General features: G+C 36.1%; 1 protein-coding gene across 4 annotated transcripts in view; it reads left to right on the top strand.

The window, feature by feature from the left end:
- The window catches only part of DGKH (diacylglycerol kinase eta), a 159,463-nt gene that overhangs the window by 82,359 nt on the left and 50,594 nt on the right, over positions 1–26,510 (top strand). For 2 of the 4 annotated variants that reach the window (XM_027720262.2, XM_027720261.2), the window contains exons 3-6: positions 2,727–2,837; positions 5,083–5,163; positions 20,325–20,429; positions 20,757–20,889. In XM_027720262.2, the coding sequence (XP_027576063.1) occupies positions 2,727–2,837; positions 5,083–5,163; positions 20,325–20,429; positions 20,757–20,889 (430 nt within the window). Of the gene's footprint in view, positions 1–2,726; positions 2,838–5,082; positions 5,164–20,324; positions 20,430–20,756; positions 20,890–26,510 lie in introns of those variants that run through there. The other 2 variants (XM_027720265.2, XM_027720266.2) reach the window with 2 other exon arrangements.

Below are 26,510 nucleotides of genomic sequence, written 5' to 3'. Positions count from 1 at the left end.
TGATTCTGTAAAAAGTGAGAAGTAGAGTGGGATTGTGGGATCTGCACTTCTTTTTTCTCCTAAATTACAATAGGAATGTAGTTAATATAATTGGAGTGATTATTGCTTATGCTTCAGATTTAATGTCCAGGTGAGATTAATTATAAAAAGGTTTCTCAGAACAGTGAGATCTTGGAGCACTGTCTTAATTGCCACTGGGAGAAGAAAAGGAACTGATTGCTTTCTTAAGGTATAGTTGTAGCCTAATCAATGCTTTTGAATATGACCTTTTGAATATGTTTGTAGGCGATAATGTGGACCCAAATTCAACAATCTGAGATGTCCCCTCCAATCCCAAATTACTGGAAGTGCTTTAACTTGGTTATAGACTTGGGAGAGCATTATTAACAGATTACTTTATGACTCAATTGGCAGATGGAATTTTCAACTTCATTTTAAAGTCTAAATAAAGTTAATTAAGGATATTTGGCTGAAGCTTTGTGCTCAATTTTATGCCTGCAGCCATGGAATTGTCTGCTTAAGATGTCCAAACTCAGCTCAATATAGTTATTGGTGGTAAAATGTAAACTTCAGATGTATACTTCTTGAAGTGCTTACACTTCTTGGGTAATGTTTACCAGTCTAGTATTTTTTGAAAATTTTGATAAAAAAATAAATTCTGTGGAACCTGCATGGTTATTTACTGCCAGCTTTAGGAAGTTAATTTTAAATGGCTGATTTGCAAAATAGATTTGATTTTGAAGTTATTGATTTGATATTAGGGATATTGGTGTTTAATGGACGAGTAGAAATAGAAAATGGTTTGTCTAGGCATGAAAATGACATGAAAGAGTTAACTAATTCTTTAGTGAGTAATAGTGCAAGGTTTGGGGTGATTTATGTTCTTGGAACAGAGTTTATAATACCACAAAGTATTCAGCATAATATATGTTCTGTGTATCCTAATACACATAGTGTGTTTTAGGGAATGTGGATTTCCTTCCATTTTGGAAATTCTTCCAGTAAGTCAGCACCTACCATGAATGAGGAGTGCCGATTTCTTGGAACTGCATTTCTCTGGTCTTAACATCTTCTGACCCTTAATAAACACACAAGTCATCTATTCCCATCCCTTGTGATGAGCTTCTGAAATCTCAGAGAGTGATGTGAAGCACAGGTGCTGCATGGCTACAATAGGCAGCTTTGAATAAGCACTTGTATTCACTAACTGATTAAATCTATTTATATAATGTAAAGCTATCTTATCTTAGAGTCTGGTCAGAAAATTGCAAACTGTCTTAAGATGGTGCGTGGTGAGCTAGAGTTAGAGCAGGAGGGCTGACTGAATGCATTGGTCCAGATTGCTGGCACATGAAGCAAACTGTGATAAATCTGAGCTTTTAGCTGTGATGTTTGATCTGAGAGGGTTGCTTTTTTGAGAGCATTTATTCAATAGCTTTGTGATCGTTGGACCATATTCTTAGTTTGTGACGTTAGGACTATCTAAATGAAGGGTGCAATCTGTGTACATAACAGGAACGTTTCTCATTTCAAGGAAATGGTAGGAACATTAAAGTGCTTTCTGCTTTTTCAGTGTTTTCATTATTTAATGCAAGGCATTAAAGTTACGGAGAACGTGACATCTGATAACGGAAGAAGATGTTTATGAGCTTTAGGTCAGGTCTTGGTTAAGTTTCTAAAAGATGTATGATAACTTCAAATGATATTTATATCACATTGTCTAGAAATTGTATTATAAGACTCATTACATTATTACACTAAAAATTGGAAATATTCTGAAAATAGTAATTTTGGAATATAATATAAAAATGTACTTGCTTTTTCTCATACCTTTTGTGTGCTTCAAAACTGAAGAAAATCTATTCTGAGACTTGTGCAATTAGTATGCTGTGTCATGTCATTTTGTCTGATTAAGTGGAGAATTTCTGTAACTGCTTGGATGAATCCCACACACACTGGTGAAAGCAGCATACACATTTAAAGTATATTAATATGTCTCTTACTCATTTCAAAAATGGGCTTTATATAAGTAGGGTTCAATCTACAGTGGAAAGATTAGGATCAGCGAATCATTTTTTGCCTAAAAATATTTGCATGGTAAAAATATCCCTAGCTGTCACTGTTCTCGCACTTCCCATACAATAATTATCCGTAATGGTAAGCTGATTTCGTGCTGAAGGCTGTAGTTCAGCAATGCACTTGAAGTCATGCATGACTTGCATAATACTGGATCGTTCCCTCTGTTTAAAAGGTGTAATTCATGTGCTTGAGTCAGACACACATTTAAGTACCTTGTTGAATTATTGGCTATGTGGAAATTGTTTTTCTCCTCAATATAATCAAATTTGGAACTGGAAATTACCTTCTGTACATGCCTTTAGCATTTTTTTTCTGAGTTGTGCCAACATCAGTTGTTGATCACTTCAATATTTGTGAGTTTGCTGCTATCCAGGCAATTGAATTATTTTGTATTCATCTTTATGTGCCTCTCAACTACCTTTTCCATTTACATTTAAAATTAGCATTTTGCCAACACTGTTATTGTTTAAAGAATAGCAATGCAAAATGTGGTTGTCCAGAGAATTAGTCTCAATTTCATGTGAATAAATACAAGTTTAAATGTTATATGAGGTGTAACATAAATTTTGAAAAGTGTAATTTTAATCTATATATCTAGCTATTTCTATATGTATTTACCTTGTCTTCTGTATTTTAATATTTTCCAGACAAGTATAAAAGAAGGATTACTACTGAAGCAAACCAGCTCTTTTCAAAGGTGGAAGAAGCGTTATTTCAAACTTCGAGGTCGTACACTTTATTATGCTAAGGATTCAAAGGTAATTGTATGTTGTTAGTATCTAATGCCATACATATGTAACTTAATTTTGTTTAGGTTTGTAATTCCAATAATAACAATAATAAACAATGATTTGTTTGTGGTTGTTTTTTAAAAGAACTTCTGTATATAAGATGTAGTGTGTTAAATTAACCTTACTAAGGGATATTGGTGATTTCTGTTGGTTTTTTTAAAATGAACTTTATCACAGTAATTTTAACCTTTTTGGCTCTTCAGACAAATAATAAACTCATTTTAAGGAGTTGGGGATTCTTTTGGGGGAATGGCTCTCAGAAAGTTAAAGAAGTAAAATGCATAATGCTTAGAAATTATCCCTCAAACTGAATTCTATTAAATCTTCTAGTCTGATGCCCATATTATTGTTGAAGGGATAAAAATAGTTATGTGAAACCAAGATAGGCTGATTTTCTGCCAAAACTGATATATAAGGGAAAAAGCTGTTTCCCATCAATTGAATTTTATTTGGTGGGAAAATTGGAGGTGAGCAGAGGAGAATACTTGTCTTTTTTTTTTTGAAAGGCATTTCCTCCCTCCCCTCAAGGCCAGGACTGAGGCATTTTGGCTTGTTGGGCTGACTTAGATTGTGCTGTTCCATTGCAGTGGGTATTACTTTCCTTTACTCTGTGGGGTTGGAGCACCTCATGAGAGCTGTAGGTGAGGTGCTTCAGGTCTCTGTCATCTTCTATAGCCTCTTTCTAAGGCATAGAGATCTCTCTTTCTAGGACTACAGGACTGTAATTGCATGCTGCAAAGTTGTGTGTCTGTAATGAATCAAAAGAAGTATCATCATTCAAGTGAGTCCAGTGCTGAAGTTACCTCTGTTGTCTCATCTCTCTGCACTTGGTGCTACCACAAGCAGTCTATATAGAGAATAAACATGGCAGATAAGAGCTTTGAGAAGGGCAACATCAACACACAATATGATGCTGAGCTGTTTTGAAAATGTGAGCCTACACTGTTAGATGAGGAATATGGGCTATTTGCACACTCTGGGTCTATGTTCTTGCTATTTTGGGAGCCATGGAGCTGTTGGAGTGTGTCCGGAGAAGGGTCTTGAAGATGATCAGAGCACTGGAGCACCTCTCTTATGAAGACAGGCTGAAATAGCTGGGGTTATTCAGCCTGGAGAAGAGCAGGCTCTGGGCACCTTATAGCAGACTTCCAGTACCTACAGGGGCTACAAGAGAACTGGCACTTTTGAAAAGTGCATGTAGTGATAGGACAAGGGAGAATGGCTTTAAACTGAAAGAGGAGAGATTTGGGTATTAGATTCAAGGAAAAATTCTTGACAGTGAGGTTGGTGAGACACTGGAACAGGTTGCCCAGAGAAGGTGTGGGGTGTGGATGCCATATCCTTGCAACTGTTCAAGGCCAGGTTGGATGGGCCTTTGAGCAACCTGGACATGGCAGGGGGGCTTGGAACTAGATGATCTTTAAGGTCCCTTCCAGCCAAAACCATTCTGTGATTCTATAACAAAGATGAGAAGAGAAAGTGTTATGAGTAAGCAATACTCATAACAATAAAGTGCAAATACTCTGTAAGGTTGAATCCAGACATGCTGGAACTCCCCCAGCATGGATTCTCCCTCGCATGGCATGGAAGATGAAAAATATCATAGGGCTAAAAAAAGTGGTTTTGTTCGTGTTCCCTTCTATGCTGCAAAACCCATCATGCGCATAACAGAACCTAATTAATACTTTGCCAGAGGCTGGGGTGTTTACGGTAGACATATATTTATCTTATTGGAACATCAAAAAAAGGAGTGGAAGGGATCTCTTCAGGCCCTTGATCTCCATTTTCTGGTATGGATACAGTATCATAGGTTTCTTCAGGAATTTAGAGTTCCATCATAATACTGATGAATTAATTTACATTTCACTAAGTGTGAATCTCACTCCTGTGACACCACATTTATGCTACACAGTAGAGACCCTAAAGCTGCATCTTTTTAAACAAACCCCTCTGTTAAAAGAGATTTTACAATATAATTTTGGAGCCATTTTTTCATGCTCTCATGTACCCTTAGATAGCAGATAGGACTGTATTTAGGGGCCAGCTATGAAGGATATCAAATCATCAGTGTGTTCTATTTTTTCACTGTTTTTTTTTCTATTTTTATTTTCTAACTGGAATGGATACAATGGAATTAAAGCACATATTGTGAGCGTACCTGAAAGTGGACTCAGACTTAATTTAATGCTTCTATGTTCTTTACCATTCACAGTCTCTAATATTTGATGAAGTTGACCTGTCAGATGCAAGCGTAGCTGAATCGAGCACAAAAAATGTCAACAACAGCTTCACGGTATGGAACAATTTTAATACTGTTCTTGAAAGCTGTGGATAGACTGTTACTAAGAAAATAAAGAATCCTCTCAATTGCTTATTTTCCTCCATTTGGAAATAAAATGTCTTTTATTTGGAAATGGTATAATGTATGGAACAGTATCACATCAACTATAGAACATTTTATTTCAGTGACTTTTTTAGCAGAAGTGTCAGATAACAGTTGCTTCAAAAGATGATGGTATAAGGAATTAAAAATACAGCAAGATTCAGTATTAGTACTTTTATAGTACTTACTAGTACAGCTTGGGTTTGTGATGTCATTTTTCTTTGAGGTGACATGCTGAATTAAATCAAATGTAATTGTGTTTTTGTTTTAATTTCTTATCATAACATTTTTGATTTTCCTTCATATTGAAGTGTATTTTATTTTTTTCATTGTCAATCAAAGCCCTGTGTATTTCCAAGTCATGTGGAAAAGCTGTCCTTACAGTCATACCTTGATTCTGATACTGGTGTGAAAAAACATAGTGTTCATAAATTCCTGTTTCTGTAAGTTTACAGGTGTGTTTTACATTTATTGTTCAACTGCTTTGTTAGAACTAAGTGATAATGTCTAACAAAGTTGATTCTCAGGTAAGCTGATTCTTAACCTCTGGAAAAGTAAATTTTTTGAACAAGAATTAGTTATGAAGAACACCGTGGGTAAAGTTGACCTTCTGAAGGTCTTGACTTGTCCCACTGACTGCAATGGCATCCTTTTTCTTAACCTGCATATCCCATTGTTCTCTATTAAAGTGTTGATTTTCCATTTTCCTAAGAATTTTAATTCCACAGGTGGTCTATATTACTAGTCTTGGTTTTTCTTCTCCAAGGCAGTCAAACACAAGCCTCATGAAAGCTTTGTAGGTCTTCCTTATTCTAGTACCTCCCAGGCAGCTACTGAAGTAGTAAGAGCACTTCAAAGATGTGTTCATGTTGACCTGGACAGTCTGGCATGTTGTATAAATCTAAGCTTCTTTACTGAACAAGAATGCAGTTAAAAAGAGTACTTTGACCCGAGGCCTCGGATCAGGTGGTGGCTGTGTGAGGTACCAGCTTGCTTTTGTAAAGGTTCTGTTGTCTAGAAGCTCTGTTCTTCAGAAATGTACCATGTTTGGGGGTTTTTCCCCTGTTCTCTTTTTCCTTGTACAATGTTTGGTGTTTTGGTATTGTTTATAATCCTTTAGACCCATTCAGTATCTCATTCTTCATCAAAAGTATGATTCTATTATCTAGACTTCTGGAGAAGACAGTAGTGAAAAAAGAAATCTCAGAGGCTACGGCTTTAACAGCTGACATTGTTTATTTTCATGTCCTGGGTAATTTAGGGCAAGCAGTGTTTTCTCTAAGGAGTCTACAAATTCATTTTGAAAAATTATTTGGATTTAAAGCTCTCCTGTATTGAAGAGTCATCTGATTCGACTGTGAAATATAGTAATAGTCGTCATCTTGCTTAATCTTTTGGTATCTTCCTTTGTGTTTGCCTAACCCAGTATCCCAGCAACATAGTTCCGTGAAGTACGACATCTCTGACCTCGCCTGCACTGGGTTGGAGTCGGGATTGGAAGTGGAGTGGGTGGTTAGTTTTCCAGCAATAGTGCTTATAAATAAAAAGAAACATTTCTTTTTGCTTTTTATTTTCTTCCATCTTAAAAAGATAATCTTTGCCTTTCTTAAAATTATGAGGTTTTTTTAATTTATGTTCTAGATGCTCTGTTAGCATTCTCTTTGTTAAAAAGCAAAAATTAAACCCTTAACTTTAGCCTTATCTAGTTAATGTCCTCCTCTTGTTTCTTTGTCCCAAGAGAGAATATTTTTAACACAAACTGATGTAGATGGAATATACACCAAATGACCATTTTTCCAGGAAAATACACCTTTAAATATTTATATTAAAATTATTTTTTTTAACAAATCCTTTTGTCATGCCATTTAAGTCCTCCCACTCCCCTCTATTTCCTACCCTCAGCTTGTAGAAGTTACTGGTTTGCCCTCTTTTGCCCTTTCTAGTTTGTCTGTTTGGAGGCAGAGGGGTGCGTGTCAAGATTTTCCATACTCTTTTATGGATAAGCCCTAAAATTAGTCATAACACACAGATTTAAGGTTGAGTTTATTTGTAATGCACAAGTTTGCAGAATATTTTATGTAACTAAATATCACTGTTTATTCACCAGAATTACTTTTCCTTTCTTTCTGCAAACAAGTTGAGATTAAGGGGAAAATTGAGGTAAATAAATATCTGCCGATTAAAATGAGGAGCTGGTAAACTTAGATCATCTGTTTAATTTTTTTCTTTATTGCTGATGATGTTACTTTTCAATGAACAATCAGCTCACTTCTAGCAATTAGCTTCTAGTGCACAATCTTGCACTGGAATGCCTCTTAAGAGATTATAGGTGTTTTGTAGTTCTGAGCATCCTCACCTAGAGGTTATTAAATAGAACAAAAGGTGTCCCTTGACTTCAGAGTCTTTTCATGACACTCAAGGCCAGATTCTTCGTACTGCCTTGTTAGGTACCAGTCTCCCAAGTCTATGAGAAGAGAAAAAGGTAACTTTTAGCTTAAGTTTCTACCTCTACCTTGTGTTTGATGATGAGGAACTGATGCACATTAACAAGGAAAAGAAAATCTGTAGGTGTTAACCATGGTGCCTTTCAGTTGTTGAGCCCACGTGATTCTATAAAATGCCCTGGGTTATTATAAATCTATCCTAGAATCTCAAGTTAAATGCACAGGCATCACGTGACAGCAGCTGTATTTAATCCATCTGAAGTCTTGTTTGAAACATTTAATTCAGTTATGGGTTTTTTGGTGGTAAATGTGATGGAAAATAATAATTTTATGGTAGAAATACTGGCTTTGAGGCACTGCTTTGTACAGCTGGCTTTAGACATTTGATTTGGGTTAGGTCAACTTTTAGTGCATCTAAGAATTACCTAAAGCCACAGACACTCATTTTCTTACTATATGTGTATTCAGAAAAGTGAAAATTCTGGCTAGATTAATTCTGTTATTTAATTGCATCTGAAAGTAAAAGAGGAAATAATTTCACTGTCATTCTGGAAGGTGCCCTCCAGGAATATGATAGTTAACATACGGTATGATACTCAGGATGGGGATTCAGCTTGCTCTGACTTCAGTGTGGGACTTGATGGGTTTATAGACTCCTAAATTTAGGTATCTAAGATAAGATTAATAGCTCTTTAAAGCATATTTCTCTAATTGCTCGGTTCAGTTTAGAGTCCACTGATTAGTAACTAACTCTCCCTTAGCTACAATAGGAGCTTTGTCATCCAGGGCACCTAAAATGTAGAACCTTGCTTTCAGCTTTCTGAATTAGGTGCTGAATCAAGGGCTTTTTGTTGAATATTCATCTTCTGAAAGTTGTCATCTTGAGAGGGAGGAAGCTGCAGTAGGCAGATCTGCTGTCCTGGAAAACCTACTGTGATTCTTAGTAATTAGAAATTGGCTGGAAAGGAGACTTTATATTCCAGCTCATAACACTGATTACTAGGATTCTGGATATGCTTGCAAAAATGTCTAATATAATAATTTTTGCTGATTTGTTGTTTTTAGCAATGATATAGACCATATAGAGTCCTAATTACTTATTGTATGGAAAAATAACTCTTTGGAGAAAACTCTTAATGTGCTGTGCTTTGATAAAGTATTCTTACCTAATGTTATGACACAAAAACAGCAGAAACCTATAAACCATTTGGCTTTTGCATTTTATATTTTTTATTACCTCCTTCTGATTTGACTGATTTCCAAGGTAAATAATATTTGTAAACATTTTTCTATACTCTTTTCTATACTTGCTGTTCTCCCAATTGTTATTCTGCAGCATCATCTTGTGTGTGAAGTGACATGTTTGACAGTCACTGAAGCACAAGTCACAGACATTTGGGATTATTTTATAAATTAATGCTCATTTGCATTGCTTATGAATCCCATGTTTTGTCTGTTTTCTGCAGCAGCAGCATGTTATGCATTTTTGTTACCTCTATATTGATACTAAGATTCTTTTTCTACTAATTTGGAGCTGTCTGTAATCCAGAAATACTTTATCTATGCTTCTGTTGTTTTTCTGTGGTGTATATTTCTTTGGTTTTACTGACACTGAACTTTTTCAAGTACTGTGTGCTTAATACCTTACTTGGCTCACTTTGAAGTGCCTTGGAGATCAAGGGGGAAAGTAAGTAATCAAAATTTTGTGCTGCCTGTAAATGAATATATATTGCTATACTGCAACTTTACATTCCTCTTCCCGTTTAAGAATTACACAACAAAATTTCATCAGAGAATAGCAAGGTGCTTATTATCTATTAATCTTTTCTCATATTAAAAATTCCTGTTACCCTTCTTATTTTTTTACATCCCTTAACTTTTCATCTCATTGCATGATTGGGAATAAAAATACTGAGTCTTTTCAGTTCAGTGACTGAACTAAACATGATTACGGATCAGGCTGATGTTTTAACTTTTTTCAACAGAAGTACTTAATTTAGTTCAAATTGATTCCTTTAATTAATCCCTTTATGGGTTAATTTTTTCTAAAGTATTTTTTCATATTATATTAAAAAAGACCCCCCCAAAAAATGTCATTTCATTAAAGTTAATCCCTGAATGTAATTTTTTTTACAAAACTTTAAAGTTTTTTTTTTTCTAATTTCCACTTTTTTTGTAAGATTTACCAGTTTGCTTTGACCTGAAAGTAAAGGATTCTGCTTAATATGTTTTTACACAATCAAACAAACAAATCGATATGCATTTGTCTGTGCTTTTCTTGATATTCTGTAGATTTGGATCCATTTTGTAAAAACTAAACATTTGTATGCTGATTTTCCTTCGACCTGTTATTTTTAGATGGTTTTTTTATAAGTTAGTGAAGCCAAATAGTCTATTGAGGCAACTGTGCTTCAAGTGTGGTTAAAATTTATATTGTTTTCTTCTAGTTTATATTGTTTTCTTCCAGACCTGATTACCGTATTTCCTATCCATATTTCTCAATGTAGCATATCCTATGTCTTGGCTGGGGATGTAAAGTTTATTGGCATATCATTTATGGGGCACCAGCTTAAAGGATAAAGTATCTTTGAATCCTCCTGTACAGCTGCTGTTTTTAATGGGAGGTTGCCCAGTTGTACTGGAAACTGAATCCTTGCAATTCATCAGAATTTCAAGTTGAGTATTTCAATGGTCCTGAAAGGTGTATTGCATTCTAGCAGTTTATTTCAGTCCTGCTGCTTCTGACATTCAGTTGGCTCTCCGCTTGTCATTGAGATTAGCTGCTTCTAATTGATTTTAGAGAATTAACTTTTAATATTCACTTTGGGCTTGGAAAACAGAACGTGTTGCCAGACTTTTGCAGTATGCTTCCCAGATAGTGTTAAATTCTCTTGACTTGAACATATTTTGCCTGCTTTCTTGCCACTCAGATTTTTTTGGAGTTGTTTGAGACTTTTCTTTAGGGACTACAAAAACTTCAGGGAATGTGAGAACTGCTTAACTTCCCCCAAACCACATTAGGAGGAAATGGAGAAGAGCGTTTTCCCAAAGGGGTTTAAAACCTTTAATCTTTGTGTTTAGGCACTCCAGTCTTCTGCCTTTTCAAATATCAGAGACAAAGACAGATATTCCTGAAGCTGGGAATAATTATCCTAAAACTCAGGCTTTTTTTCCTTATTTAAATAACATCAATTTTCCTTATTTAAATAACATCAGTTTTATTACTCACTCTTGATTGACCTGAAGTTCAGGGTCTTGTATTTAAGTACAGAAAGCTTATGGATGCCAATGGAAGTATTTCTCTGCTGCTGTCTTACATGTTTACAAAATCCAGTTTACTGCAGTTCTGTCTCAGTGGACATCAGGAGATGGTTTCTTTACTGATAACCTCAAGCCTGTTTTTTTTTCTAAGTACCACTCACCTACGGGTTACTCGGACTTTTTCTGATCTTTCTGCTACTTTTCTTTCACTGTCTTACTTAATTCTTTAGTTTGGTGAAATCATCTCCCTACTCCTGTATTGGGACACTCCTGGGATCGTGAGCTTAGCAACCACCCTTTGGTTTGTTTCAGACTTGAGGTGGATTCCCCTGGTTTCAGTTATTGCTAAGCAAACTTTTTTCACTGCCTTTTTTGTCGCCTGGATAGATGAACCTTCCTGGTTTGCTCTGTAGCAATACTCTGGTGCACAGCTATCTGCAATTTTTTTTCTTTGTAAAAATCTATTTTGAGTAAGTGTCTATATATAGTCTCTGTTGATGTTCCCTTGAAGGGAGATATTCTCGCTTGACTTTTCCCTTTAATAAACCACAGGGACACAAAAGGAATGGATTTGTGTTTGGAAACATGTTTCTGGTTTTTATCCTTTGAATGTGCAATAACCTCCTGGGTTTGGGTATGCTTTGAAATTTCCTTTGCATTCCAGTTGCGTGTTGATGTTGTTAAGAGTATATATATTCATTCACATTTGCAGATGTCTTGTCTTTAAGTACCTTCCTCTGTGAGCTAAATCCCACTCTGAGAGGCGTTGTGTTTTAAATTTTGCCCTTAGATTTTCAGAAGGGTCAGTACATGGCACTGTTTCCAGATGGGGGAATAGCATATCCAGACATTCTCCATGCCCTGTTTGCAGTCTAGCACAGCCTAACAGAGCCCGGGGTCTCTTGTTATCTCCAGGAGGTAGGATATGGCTGAAAAATGGTTCAAGTTTCTGTGCTGGCTTCATCAGCATGACTCAGCTTTGCATGGGTAGCTAACTCTTGGAACTGATATGGTTTTTCCCTAGTTGTGAACTACCTGCTGCTTCAGACAGATCATGATTAGCCTTTAAGTGATGAAGGCTTTTTGATTCTTCCAGCCCTACCAATGCTCAAACCACAGAAAGAGAAGGGAAGTGCTTTGTATTCAATTTTGTTCAATTTTCAACTCAGAGTTGATTTTTCTGTTTGTTTTTTTTTTTTTTTCCAATATTCAGGCAGCTTAGAAACAAAACAAAAACTGAAATAGCAAATTAATATGCTGAGGAAAGGAAAAATTAGACAAAAGCAATTAGTGTGTGCTTGTGATGCACTTAGGGTTTTTTCCTCCATTTAGCACTTGCTCATTTTCCCTCCACCCTCTGATAGTGACAAAACAATGTAATGAACCTGAGAGCTCTTTGGGTAGCTTTGGGTGTGACTTTCAAATTTTAAGCTCCTTGTCTCTGACTTGATGCACTGACTGTCTTTCCCTAGAGTGTCTGTAGATGTTGAACCTTTAAGTTTCATTATGAAAAAGCAATAAAGGATTTCAGCTGTGAGGGTGAAATCCATAGATGAATCACTTGGGACTGATCCTATTACAAGAAAGCTGAACACTTTTCAGAAGAGGAAGACAAGAGGATGCCTAAAAATGTGACCACTCTGGACTATATTGTACATTTTTTTCTAGTTACATTTGCCTGGAGCTTATTTTCTACAGATTTCATACTTATCAGAAATTTTTTCAAAAATAGCTTGCAGAAAATTTCTGTTTTTCACTCATGAAGCGGTTGAGATGTGTGGAGAATAAACACTGAGGATTGCCAGATTTCCTTCTTCCTGCAGTTTTATACTTGACTTATTCTCTGGTGTTTCTTTCTGTTCTTGCTTTAAAAGTGATTAAAATACCTGGGGAAACCTTAGAAAGTATTCCTCATTGTAGTTCCTGTATACCAAATAATTTTATAAATAAAGTCACTGGTGTAAACTTTGACTAAATTTCCTGTTCCTAGTGAATAAGCCAGGATCCCTGGCTTCGGGCAGCTGGATCATGTTTAAACAGGCATCTGTTATTACAGACCAAAAAAAATAGTCACTTGCTGTTTTATTTTGTATACATTTGCACCTAATACCATTAAATATATAACTAAGTGCTTTCCTGAAGCACAGAAGCCATCCTATCTGATAGATGTGTAATGAGCTGGTGAAGCCAAAGCTAAGGGCACAGCAGTGCTGAGTAATGGGCTTAACAAATCTTTATGTAAGGACTTTAAAGAAACATGCAGGCCCTCAACTATATATAGCAGTTTCCAGTTTACATTTACAAGAATGGCTTATTGGTTTTGCTATATTTAAATGCTGATATAAAACAAATTTCTAATTCTTCAATCCAAATTCACGGAACTTTCCTATCCTGCTTCTTGTAACTGTCTCTTTATAAAGTTATGCTTCTACAGGAATAATCCTTTTCTGTTAGAAGTTGGTTGACATTGAATATATGGGGTCAGATCTGGGGAACTGGATTTCTGACAAATCAACCTTTACTGGGTCTTTTGCAGTTCAAGGCTGTAACAGGATGTTACATGTTGTAACAGGATTACTTGATTTACATGGATTCTCTTTTCACAGAATCATGGAGTAATTTGGGGGTTGGAAGGGACTTCTGAAGGTCATCTGGTCTACCCTCTCTGGAGGCAGGGCCACCTGGAAGCAGGCTACCCATGACCATGACTAGATAGCTTTTTAGTATCACCAAGCAAGGAGACTTCACAAATGCCTGAGAAACCTTTGCCAGTGCTTAGTCACCCTCATTGTAAAACAGTGTTTCCTGATGTTCACAGAGAGCCTTCTGTCTTTCAGGTTGTGCCCATTGCCTCTTAACTTTTCACTGTGCACCACTGGGAAGAGCCTGGCTCTGTCCTCTGCACCTTCCCTTCAGGGATTTACATATGTAAGATCCCCCTGTGCCTTTTCTTCTTTAGGCTAAACAGTTCTAGCTCTCTCAGGCTCTCCTCACATGTCACATACTCCAGTTCCTTCATCATCCTTGTGGCCCTTTCCTGGACTACCTACAGTGTGTCCACATATCTGTTGTACTGAGGAGCCCATAACTGGGCACGGCACTCCAGGTGAGGCCTCACCAGGGCTGAGTAGAGGGGCAGGTTCACCTCCCTGGAACTGCAGCCCAGAATACCAGTGGCCTACTTTGCTGCAAGGGCACGTAGCTGGCTTATGTTCAATTTGTTATGCAGCAGGACCCCAGGTCCTTTTCTGACAAGTTGCTTTCCAGCTGGGTGTCCCCCAGGATACACTGATGCCTGGGGTTGTTCCTTCCCAGGGGCAGGACTTTGGACTTCTCCTTGTTGAACTTACCGAGTTTCCTGTCAGCTGGTTTCTGCAGCCTGTTGAAATCCCTATGGATGGCAGTGTGACCCTTTGATGTATCAGCCACTCCTCCCCAATTTTCAGTCATCAGTAAACTTGCAGAGGGTATTCTCTACCACACCACCCAGATGATTGATGAAGATATTAAACAGTACTGGAGCTAGTCTTGACCTTTGGGGTATACTGCTAGTCACTGGCTTCCAACTAGACTTTGTGCCCTGATCACCACCCTCTGGGCCAAACCATTTAAGCAATTTTCAACCCATCTCACAGTCTGCTCATCCAACCTATACTTCATCAGCCTCTCTGTGAGAATCTTAAGGGATAGTGCTGAAAACCTTACTGAAGGCAAGGTGGATGATAACCACAGGTTATCAGGTTGGTTAAGCATTCATTCACCCTTGGTGAATGAATCCATGCTTACTACTCCCAGTTACTTTCTTGTCCATATGCCCGATTGTATTCTGGAAGACGCTCCTTCATTTTTGTTAGATATGGTATAAGATAAGGCCACCTAAATTACCCAGGCTGGATTCTACTGCAGAATAAAGTCACAGTAGACCTTTTACCTTTTTCGGTGGAATAACCATTTTTGTCTTGCCTTCTATCTAAGCCTACTTGTTCTGGTATACTGGAGCAGGAGATGCTGTGTGGGACTAACCTTTTTGTTTCCCCTCGTAAGAGTTTTTACTGTGGGGGCCAAAACCACACATTAGTTCAATTATTGTGAGCTTGGCAACGGTGAAATAGGAGAAGGCCAGGAAAAAGAGGGAAGCAACATTTTAGTGGAGTAGACAGAGCTAATTGTTCTGATTATAAATTCTGCATTGTACTCAGGCAAATATAATAGCCATTTATTATTTGCCTCGCTTTTAAATCCTCCTCTCTCTCTGTAATTTATACTTTTGCCTGGCTTGACTCATCTTGAAAAATAATCGTGACGATTCACCATAAAGCACCAACTAACTACACCTTTGACGGTGACAGTACTGTTATAATTTATATAGTATCTGGAATCCAAGAAGTTATAAGTACTGTAGAAAGCTGTCCAACTGTTAGCACTGTGGTTTTTCAGACAACTTCTGGTAGGTATGGGAGCATCAATGATCCCAGCAGTCTACTCCCACCACTGTGGTAGAGGTGCATTTACTCGACATATTCATATGCACCCACCTGCACAAGGGCAGGGGAATGGAGGGGCAGACAGAAAGCAAAGGAGGCATAACATGTTATCCTAGTATTTGCCAGTACTGACTCCCAATGTCTATAAGCACAGAGAAGTTACAAAGCATTTAATCTGTTATGTTCGTGTCCCAGGCATTGAATGCAGTCCCTAAGAAGAGAGTTGGGATGCTCTCTCTGTATCATCCTTTCTTCATTATTTCCAGAAAGATATTTTAAAAGTATCTGTCCAAAGAACAGGAACCATTTCCTCACCCCTTTCAGATTCTAAGTGATGTTCGTTCCTACATTACTAATTTAATTCAAGATCAGCCATACAAAGTGCTATTAGTGTAATGCCTGATAATAGTTCAGAGCAGCTGAAGGTGCCTTAATGCAAATATCATGTTGCAGGAAGCAGAGTGCTTTACAATAGCTGCTTTGTCGCTGCTTAGATGTAGACCATTGTTTTCTTGATTAGCAGATACAGTGTCTGCATTTTTTAATTGGTAAAAGAAACCAGAAATGGAGCCACCAATCTTTGAAAACTGTATTTTCTTACATATTGCTGATAGTACAAAATATATTAAAAATTAGGCAATAGGCTTTAATCGAACTCTCTATGATTTTATTTTACAGATCGTAAGTCTAAACTCATTCGGCTGAAGACATATAGAATGTTATTGGTAAAGTTATCCCCATTGTAAATAGAAAGTGCTTTCAAAATTACACTGAATTTGATGGCAATTTTATTTCCTTTGAAGATATTAAACTTGTTCAATTTACACTTGACCGTGTAAACTTCGTCAAAGTAATTTCAAGATATATGTATATGAGTATGTATATATTTTTAGAAGCCAAATTATTGTAGCATGTGTGAAAATCCCAGTTTATGGCAAGACCTATGTGGTGACAGACTGAACAGTGACCTCTTGTTGTCTCCTTCATTCCCTACTCAAAAAAAGACCCCTAATTTTCTGAACAGAGCAGGAATGTTATTCCAGTAGTGGGTCATTTTTCTTCCTATTCAGACCTTCTTTATTCCTTGGGATGTTTTAGGACTTGTGGTATTTGCCTTCAACTTTCAAGACTGTATATGCTCACTCTTTCCCAATATCTACTGCATTAAAAGTGTGTTTTATTCCCACTACCTCTGTTTCATTACTTGCCAATATACTGCAATATTTGCCTTTGGTAACTCTCTTTTCCAAAATCAGGAATGACTTCTTGGCTACTTGACAATGGTGAAAATTTTCAAAGTAACTTAATAATCTAAATTAAATCTGATTTATTTATTTATTTTAAGGCCTTTTGACTGTCTTCATCTTTCTTGATTTGTCTCCTGCTTTGTCAGCATGTGAACCATTAGCATTAGACTGAGGAGTTTTCTTATTTTTTTGTTACATCAGTGGTCTTCCAGTGGTTCCTGTAACACTTCCTTTGCATTGTGTTATACAATTTCTTCTTGTCTGTTTAGAGTTTAGCATATTTAGAGTGATATATAAATAATAATATTTGGAGCAGAGAGCATTAAAAAAGGTAATATGTAATTGAGGAAAAGATACTGACTTGGCTTTGTAGAAGAGAATACACAGGACTTTAAATATGAATACATGGAATGAGATAAGATTACTAGTAAAATCCAAATTTACATGGCAGAAAAATAGTTTTAGAGATAATTGCATCCATTCAATTTTGATTATGTTTGTATGCAGGTTCGACTGTCTTCAATGAATGCGCTTCAAACGTGCCACTTAATTTAGTTGATCATAGCATTGTGTAAGCATTCAAAAGAAAGCATGCCTTCTGTATAAATGCAAATAAGAAGGTTTGGGAAGTCATTCTCAGTTCAGGACAAGCAGGAACAGCAATACCAAGTTAGTGTAAAGCTCATAAAACCATATTAAATCAAAGTACTATAATTATTTATATATAATAAATTATAGTAATAACTACTAGCAGGTAGTCAAGAAAGGAGTAGAAACAGCACAGCATATACAGTGCTTCTTCCTCTTGAGTAACTTCCCAACATTGCCTCATTGTTGGATTTTGAGGACCTGATAAGTTGAAGGTTTTAGATATTGTCTTTTATAGTATATGACGCATCTATTTGTATTGAATTTGTCAAATACCTTTTTAGACATATATACTTCTGGTCTCCTCAGCATCCTTTGGGAATACTTTTCTAGTCTAAATAATGCTTTGCATTTAGGGAAAAACTTCTTGTTGTTAGCTAATAATTTCCTTGGTTCCCTGAGTTGTTGTTATGTTATGTGAAATACCTTAAAAATAATGCGAGTACATCCTCTCCATGATTTTGTAAACTGAAATAGATGAGAACTTAAATGGACTTCTTAGTTCCTATTTTATTTTTTAAGAAAAATTCCAAGCATTGTTGATTCTTCTTGCACATAATGCATTTTGTCTTTTTTCATGTTATTAGGTACCTTCTTGAAGTTTGTTGTTACAAATATGTAAAGCAAAGAGAATATGTAGTTTTGTCATGTTATAGATGCCATATTTACAAATAAGTATGTCTTCCAGCTTCCTTCTGTATTTTTGTAGAACAAATAATAATTGCTCCTACATTCACCTGATTGCCAATATAAAATGTAACTTTTAGACTGTTGAAATTCTATGAACTTTATTAAGTTTATTGTGCTCTGAATTAAATAAGAAGCTGGGATATAGGAACTTCTGGTATGTTTACATGCATTAGTTAGCAGTATTTGATGATGTGATTTGATTGCCAATACATGGGTGTGCAGTGCCTTTTGAGATGTTCTGGTTCTCTATCATGTTTACCTGTCCCCTGCCAAAACTTTGAATACTGAAGGATGTCTCTATTGGCCCTAGGTTACTAGGTGTGAACAACTGAACTAGGGCCTTAATTTTGGGAGGGGAGGGTAGAGGGATGCACAGTGCTTTTGTGTGACCAGTAGTATTGAAGACATGAGTAATATAAATAAATATTACTTTGAAAGATCAAAATAGTCAGGAGTTTTCAGCAATAAATGCAGCTGTTATTGCTTAGTGGCATTTCACAACATCAGGTTACAGGTTGGAATCAATAATGACTGTGGTGGAAGGATGGACACAAAGTGCAGAGTCTTGAATGGACTTAGCATTACTTAATGCATATTATAATGTCATGGTATATAATAGCAAATAATCTGTGGTGTGTATTTCCACAAATAAGATTTCTGAATCCACTGAAACCTGGAAATTCCAGCAGAATGCCGATTGTTGTTGGAGCCAGGGTTATATTATGATTTAATGACTTTTCTGGGCTTCATTTGATGACCTGGCCTAGAAAAACATTTTGAAGTAATAAAGCGTCCGTTTGGCTCCAAACTAATGAGAGAAGAATTGCTCTTTGCATAAACTGTTCTTTAGGAAGAGCCATGGAGAGCTACTAATAAATCTTGTTAAAAAGCTTAAGCAAGATTGAAGGAAACAGAAACCAGAAAACTATTCTGTTCCATGTGAAGTGAGTACATCAAAAAAAAAAAAAAAAAAGGAGGAAGAAAAAAAAAAGGAAAAACAAAAGCAAGCCCACGGGGTTTTTGCCTCCCCTCCATGTGACTTGCAGCTTGCTGCACTTCAGTTACGTCGCCTCTGAGATATGTTAAAGTGCAGTTCAGTTTAATGAAGAAGTGGATAGGACAAATCAAGGCTAGAGACTATTTACAACAGAGGTTGGGTAAGTGAATGCAGCTGTAGATAAATGTTTACTAATATTGTGCAAATGTTGCAATGTCTAGCCTGTAGTGTTTAAAAGAATATTCAGAGCTATCATTTTTTGGTGGTCCTTTCTTTGTTTTACTTAAGTATTTTGCAGGTGTTGGTGGTACATACTGTGCAACAGATTTATGCAAAAGACTGATACAGGATTTAATTTTATTTTTCAGACTTCCTGCAACAAAACAAATAACTTTCCTTAAATTTCTTGTACTTACTTTGTTTTAAATTCTTTGCTATGTAAGTAACTGCTTTGTCTATTTTAGTGCAGTGCTCAAAATAATTTCAGTGGGAGTTAGCTGATAGTTTCTGCTGCCTTCCTGTTATTTTGATTATTTTTCTACTGTTTGGGGAGAGAGGAGAGCAGCTTATACTTTGAACTTCCTTGATACAGTATTTTCAGATTTCTAGAACCCTATTCCAGACCACTGTAAAATCCCCAGCATCAACTTGTTCCAGGAATTCATTCAACCATCCTAGTAGGATATGATTTCACCTGTTTGCTTTTGTTCTCTGTGTATTTTTATAAAGATTTGTATGTGTTCTTATACTGAGTTTGATATACAAAGTTCTGTTTTAGATTTTTGTATGTATAAATTTGTGTAAATCTAATATCAATATCCAAGATAGAGAAATATGATGACAGCTTTTGTTGTTGTTTAAGACTTCCAGGATTTTGATTTTGATATAATTTTTTCTCTGGCAAGTGGAATGGACCTAACAGTTGCTATAATGCTATTATGAAATAGGATTGCAGTCTTAGTCAATTAGTAATTTCCAGAATGGCTGTTTTAGCAGTTTCAGTGCCTGCCATTCAAGTATTTAAATCTCAGTGCATAGACAAAGAGCTGAGAAGGGAGAATGATTAATGTAGAGTCTAGAGACCTATACCAAAGGCTGATTCGAATCTTGGGAACTGAAAAAGGAAAAGCAAAGCCTTTTGTTGTTGTTGGTGCATTAAAGAAAATATTTTGAAGCATTTAATATCTTGTGATATAGGGTGTGTCGTCCTTTCGCATCGTCTCACAGGAAAGTGTACATTAAATATTGTCTATCATGATTTTTACTATCTGTATTAATCAGTATGTGTTATCTTTTTCAGATAATCACTCCATTTAGGAGGCTAATATTGTGTGCTGAGAACAGAAAAGAAATGGAGGACTGGATAAGCTCTCTGAAGTCTGTTCAGTCCAGAGAACACTATGAGGTAAGCTGACATCCCTCTTGGTGCAATCTCTTCTAGCTCAACAGATCAAGCTACAGGACACAGAGCTGGAGTATTCACCCTCCTTAGTGTGAAAAATGTGTCTAATGTCAGAGTGAAGCTTCATATTAAGAACTTCACTAGCAAAATAAGAGCTTACTATCTCACTTTTGTTTAGAATTTTGGAGGGAGAGCAGGCTAAATATCCTCTGGAAAATACTTCTGATGAACATTGCATTGTCGTCCCCTGTAATATGGAACAGTACATAATTTCAGTCACTGTAGCTGTGTTCTGTACTTGCAAATTTGTCTTAACTTCTCCTTTACTAGACCGCACAGTTTAATGTGGAACATTTCTCAGGGATGCATAACTGGTATGCCTGCTCCCATGCCCGACCTACCTTCTGTAACGTGTGTAGAGAGAGCCTCTCTGGAGTCACTTCTCACGGCCTGTCTTGTGAAGGTAAAATAAACGCTTTCTTCCCCCCGTTTATAATGCCACATGTGTAGACAGATGGCTGCAAGTTGAATATGAGAAATGATTCTGAAAATAAGGAGTAAGAAAAAGGCCTAAAGGGAGAAATCTATTCACTAGTAGTGACCTTCCTCTGGACAGAGGGTCTGCTAATGATCTGACTGACCTTCGTGCTCCGGGGGCCTTTTTTAATAACAGAGTTTCCTTCTGTTGCAGCAAGTAGTTTGAAGTGTACTGGGTGGATGGTTTGCACATAAAAAATGTGGAATAAAATAGTCTTACTCGTTTGCAGAATCAGCATTTCTCAGGAAAAAAGTCATAATGGTAGTTTCTGCCCAAAATCTATAAAAATTCTTAACACTTTGTTCAGTGTTACAAAGTCATCCTCTCCAATTCTTGTTTCCTCTGTTGCTGTTGCCTGATTCTGCAGTACATGTGGGGTAGATGAGGGCAGATTTATTGCTTTAAAAATTCTCTCATGCAGTGAGGGGGTAGAGATGTAGATAACTGCATTTTGGTAGTTCAACAGGTGAAATCCAGCACAAAGAAAAAGGATATGTGACTAAGACTTCAGCATTAAGCTTATCTAGAGAAATGGTATTTCATGCATTAATAATTATAATTAGCCTGAAACAGCTTATTTATTTTCTCCTGTAAGTTCTGTGGAAAAGTGACAACAAGTCTACTTGTGTTACAATCCAGAAGAAAGTAAAGCATCCTTGTGACCTTATGATATATAGGAAATGTAGAGATATTTCATTACTAATATAGCTGACTGCCCAGAAAAGAGTTACAGTTATATATATATATATATATGTATTCATAACTTGACTTTTGGATGCATATAACCCAACAGCAAATGCATTTCAGTTATTGATGCTCTTATAATACTTGAGGTCTGAGCATAATAATATGTATTAAGGAAATCTTAAAAAGGAAGCATTAATTCGCTGTCCTGAATTGTCCATGCTTTTGATGTAGCTAATGGTACAGTTACCAAGGAACGGGGCAAACCCATTTTGTAGAAACGGGTAGGAGTAGCATAGTTATTTCCAGCTTCTCTGGTGTATGTTTTCCACTGTGTATAAGTCCTTTGGACAGTTTTAAGGAAATCATGGTATTCTCAATGTCTGATACTGGCAGATGGAAGTATCGTGCTTAACTAAAATGCAGTTGTGTTGTCTCTGTGTACAAATACAGTTATATTTGCTCAGGCAAAGGAAAGCAAAGGCTTTCATAAAGCATTTATCTATTAATAAGTTATATTATAGCAGTTTTAAAAGGTTGTTTAGCAAGAATTATTCTTGTAAGATTATCAATGTTAATGTTTGTAGTTCACCGTTTTATGTTTTTTCAGTGTCTAATTTTACTTCTAAGTATGATTTTAGTATACAAGGTGGTGGCATTAACTTTACATCAGGGAAGTTTCCATAATTTCCAGATTTGGAGTTTGTCACCTTTCTGCATAACTTATTACTAAGTTATGCTACATTTATCCATATTTCTGATGCCAGTTAATCTTTCAGCAGTTTTTACAAATAGCTTGTGAAGGTGGTTTGGATTTGCTTTCGCTGTTCCGCAATTTCATAATTGTGTATGACCTGGAATGTTTTATATGTAGATACTATGATATTCTTTTGTCTATTAATGTGTACCTCCTTTTACTTCTCAGCTACTAGTTTATATCTATTTTCTTTATCTTTTCCCAAGGTTGTTTTTTTTTTAATTAATAAAAGGAGAACTTAGTAATGTGTCTAATCTAAATCATTTGACGGTTGACTCTTACTGGAATACTCCATACTCGGTCCATAATTCTGTATACTTTCTTCATCTACTAACTATATTTTGTTTTGATATTCTTTCTCTGAAGTTCTTATGTGATGGAGATCATATTTACTTGCTTCTGCCATGTGCACTTCTAATGCATTTCACCATCTATTTTTTTTTTTACTTACCCGTGTTAGCAGTATATACGGTTTTAGGAGACAATGTAGGAAGTATGGAGTCTTAAGAGTCCTCAGACATGTTCTGTGCTACTTTTTCCTGTTACATAATTTAAAAAAACTGTTTAAATATTCATGCCTGGCATCTGAAACCTCCAGCACTGCTTTACACTGAGAATCCATTTATATCTATACTAAATTCAGTTATTTGTGTGGTCATTGATCCCAGGCTACTCTATTATGCCTCATATTGAGAAGCATGAGAAGTCCCTTCTCAAGAGATATTTGAGCTCTTTCTCCTCTCAGTGGTTTGGTTTACTGGCATACGAAGTTGTCTTGAAAGTAGCTTAGAGTCTTTGTACTCTTTGTGGTCTGATTCTTGACTTTTAACTATAGGTAAAAATAAATCCCATTGATATTTTGCAGCTTCTGATACTTTAGAAGATCAGTCCTGTAATATTTTATTCTCTTACACTTCATGGCTTCCAGCAGTGCTGCACAACTGTTTTTTCAGTCTGACCACAAAACAAGCCTCATTTCTTTTGGAGATAAGATGGATTACTTCTTTTTTCAGGGCACCTTCTCCCCCAGCAGCCTTTGGCAAAGGCTGATCAAATTAATTGCAGGCCACCCTGAAGATACTCCTCTAAATTTTGTGGAAGCCAGTGTAGAAAAATATGGTATGTTGATACCTTTGCTAGGTAAAAGACTAGTGTGAAGTTGCATCTTTTTAGAAGTCAAAGAATTGATATGTATATCAACCTGAAGATGTAAATTATATCAGACCAGGCTTCATTCTTATTACTGCTGAAAAAGCAACCGACTATTAAAAAATTTAATCCTACGCTCCTTTGAGATGCAATGCTGTTCCTCCCACGAGTTCCTTCTTTTAGGAAGGAATTATTATTATTATTATTATTATTAATTATTATTATCAAAAGATAATCTACTTTTCAAATGTTATCTGTGTGTTGTGTTGCTCTAGCTAGCTCTAAAGGACTGATCCCTGCAACGTTCATCCACAGTCTTTACTAGGACAGAGAAATTATGATTTTTTTTTGCCTTGCTTTATAAATTACTCCAAACTAGCTGAATCAAGGAAGGCTTTTGGTTTTATGCTCCTCAAGTGTTTCTCTTACTCAGAGTTTAGCTTGCTGAATGGTCAGGAGTCTAAACCTAAACAGTTGTGAGGTAAACACGGGGATACATGGAATGTTTAGGTAAAGGAGCCTAAAGAACGATAGATCATTACCTACTCTTTCAAAGCTCTCTATCCTCAATTACTCTGTATTAATACTGCATTTCTATCCAAGTCATTGCCAGTGGAACACTGCCTTTATGATTATTATCAAAAATTTATTTCCTCATGTAGCATTTTCATTATCTGAACCTTGATTGTTGAATATCAAACATAGCTAATAAGTGGGAGCTTGCAGTTTAAATGAGAGGCTTTCTCCTGTTATGAATTGCACAAACAAACAATGTTGAAAGCACACTTTAGGATCATGAAGTCAATCAATAAGAAAATACTGGGATTAAATTACCTCTGCAAATGCACTTTGTAGACTTGGTCTTTTCTCATTATGATTGTCGGTTTTTGCCCACAAAACCCTGTTCTTACATATTGCCCAGGGAATTGTACAGGCAATACTTGCACAATCATTGTCTCTGATATTTTTGTCACATTTTCTGCACAGACTGGAGTGAAGAGTGAATGAAGCAGTCAAGAAGAGAAGGGATGTTCATTGTTAAGGAATGAAGGAGTTATAGGAAACTGTTCTGTGACTTTATAATCACACCACACCCCTTTGCAACCCTGGGGAAATAATTTAAAGAAGATTTTTTTTATCAAATCAGTAGTTGTGTGTTATTTATAATCTACAACCTGTATCACAGAAATGCTGAGTTTTCTATAACTGCAGAAATCAGATGTAGCTGTTCTGAAGTCACTGATACCTTGAAGATATACAGTATTGAAAAAAGTCTTAATTGCAGTAGTAGTACTGAGCAAAATAATAATAATAATGATAAAAATAAGAAGAATACTTTTAAAAGGCCAGGAAGAAATTAATATGGTGTCTAAAAAGCAGTATTTCATTAGCTTCTTGTATATAATGCAGATACCTGTTGAAAATTATTATGACTCAGAGGATGGCACAGCTCCATACTTATCTACTATTCATTGCATGCAGTGACTGGGGGTCTTATTCTCCAAATATGTATGATCATATAACTGAAGTTTTCACACTTGTGTTCAGAAGCTATATTGCAATATTAATGAGTAACTTACCTTTTTATAGTACATGAATTTGTAATATTAATATTCTTTTAGCACTCTGATTGTGATATTAAATCAACTTAGAATATTATTTATTTGGTGGAAAATAGTAAAAATTACCAAGAAACTGCTTTTTATGCTTTGTAACATAGACATAAGCTTCAAATTGGGGTGAAGTCAAGTTGCTCTTTTCACTTGAGTCAGTCTGTTTTCACTGTGGCTCGTTCATCTATCATGTGATTGTATTCTTGGAAACAAGACACCAGGTTTCTTAGAATACCTGAAGACAAATTCTGCCGTCTTGAACAACTTGAACTATAGGTACCAGATCAAGGATCTTCAGATTGGTCTTTGAAGTCAGACAAGAATAGTCTGAGCCCATTCTTGTTTGAAGAACACAGAAGAGAAAACTCTTCATAAAATAGGTGGTAGAGGAGTAAGTTTGGGGAAAAAAATGGAGTGCGCTCCCAATTTAGTTGAATTAATTGACGGGTGGTTAGAATGAAAGGCCTTTGAGACAGAAGTGTTCTATAACAAAGGTGTAGGTTTTCAGCGCAAGAGATCCTGTGATAACATTCAGTAATGTTGACTTTTCTTCATTAAGATAGTAATAGCTCTTGATTGACAGCAGGTGTTGGTACCACTGTGGCAACTGTTTGCTAGTAAGTGGTTATCTTTGTTGACTTTCTGAGATACCTGCTTCGTATCTCAATTAGAAACATTTACATAGAAAATTAAAGTTTAAAATAACATTCCATGAATATTTTAGATTTAGTTTGGCTAAATCTTCCCTTTTCTCATATTTTAACTTTCATTGGCAAAGTAGTGGCAGTTGATGTCTAGCCATATGTCTGCATGTTTTCTGGAAGATTTCAGGTATCAGACTGATTCATGATGTGATGTAGTGTAATCTGAGACAAAAGAAATTAGAGGATAGTGGTAACTGAGATTGAGATTTTATTTAAAATTTTCCTTTCCTTACTTAAAAGTTACATCTATGTCTTAAGGTCATTGTTTTTGGTAATGTTTAATGTTCAGAGTAACATAAAATGTTGTTTGATGATATTGAGGTTGCATGTAGGTGACCCACAGAGTCTGATCTGAGATTTGTTCGGTGGGTTATTTACTGTACTTAAAAAGCAAACATTAGCTGTCACTTACCATCTATGGTGTAGCTTGCTGCATCTCTTCAGACCCTGGGATTGAATTTGTCCTTGCCTTGTTGAGAGAGCAGAGGTTCAATAGAGGGTTCCTAAGATCTAGTTGAATTACAGCTCAGTAGGATTTGAAAATTCCATTACTTTGTTATCCCTTTGAAAATTTGTAATTTCCTATTCCTACTCATCTCTGATTTGTTGCATTTTGATCTGTACAACAAAGCAAATGCA

The sequence above is a fragment of the Pipra filicauda genome, unplaced genomic scaffold (assembly GCF_003945595.2).
Source record: "Pipra filicauda isolate LSUMZ 115617 unplaced genomic scaffold, ASM394559v2 scaffold28_size6257848_pilon, whole genome shotgun sequence".
NCBI lineage: Eukaryota > Metazoa > Chordata > Aves > Passeriformes > Pipridae > Pipra > Pipra filicauda.
This window is presented reverse-complemented; position numbering and strand designations above follow the sequence as displayed.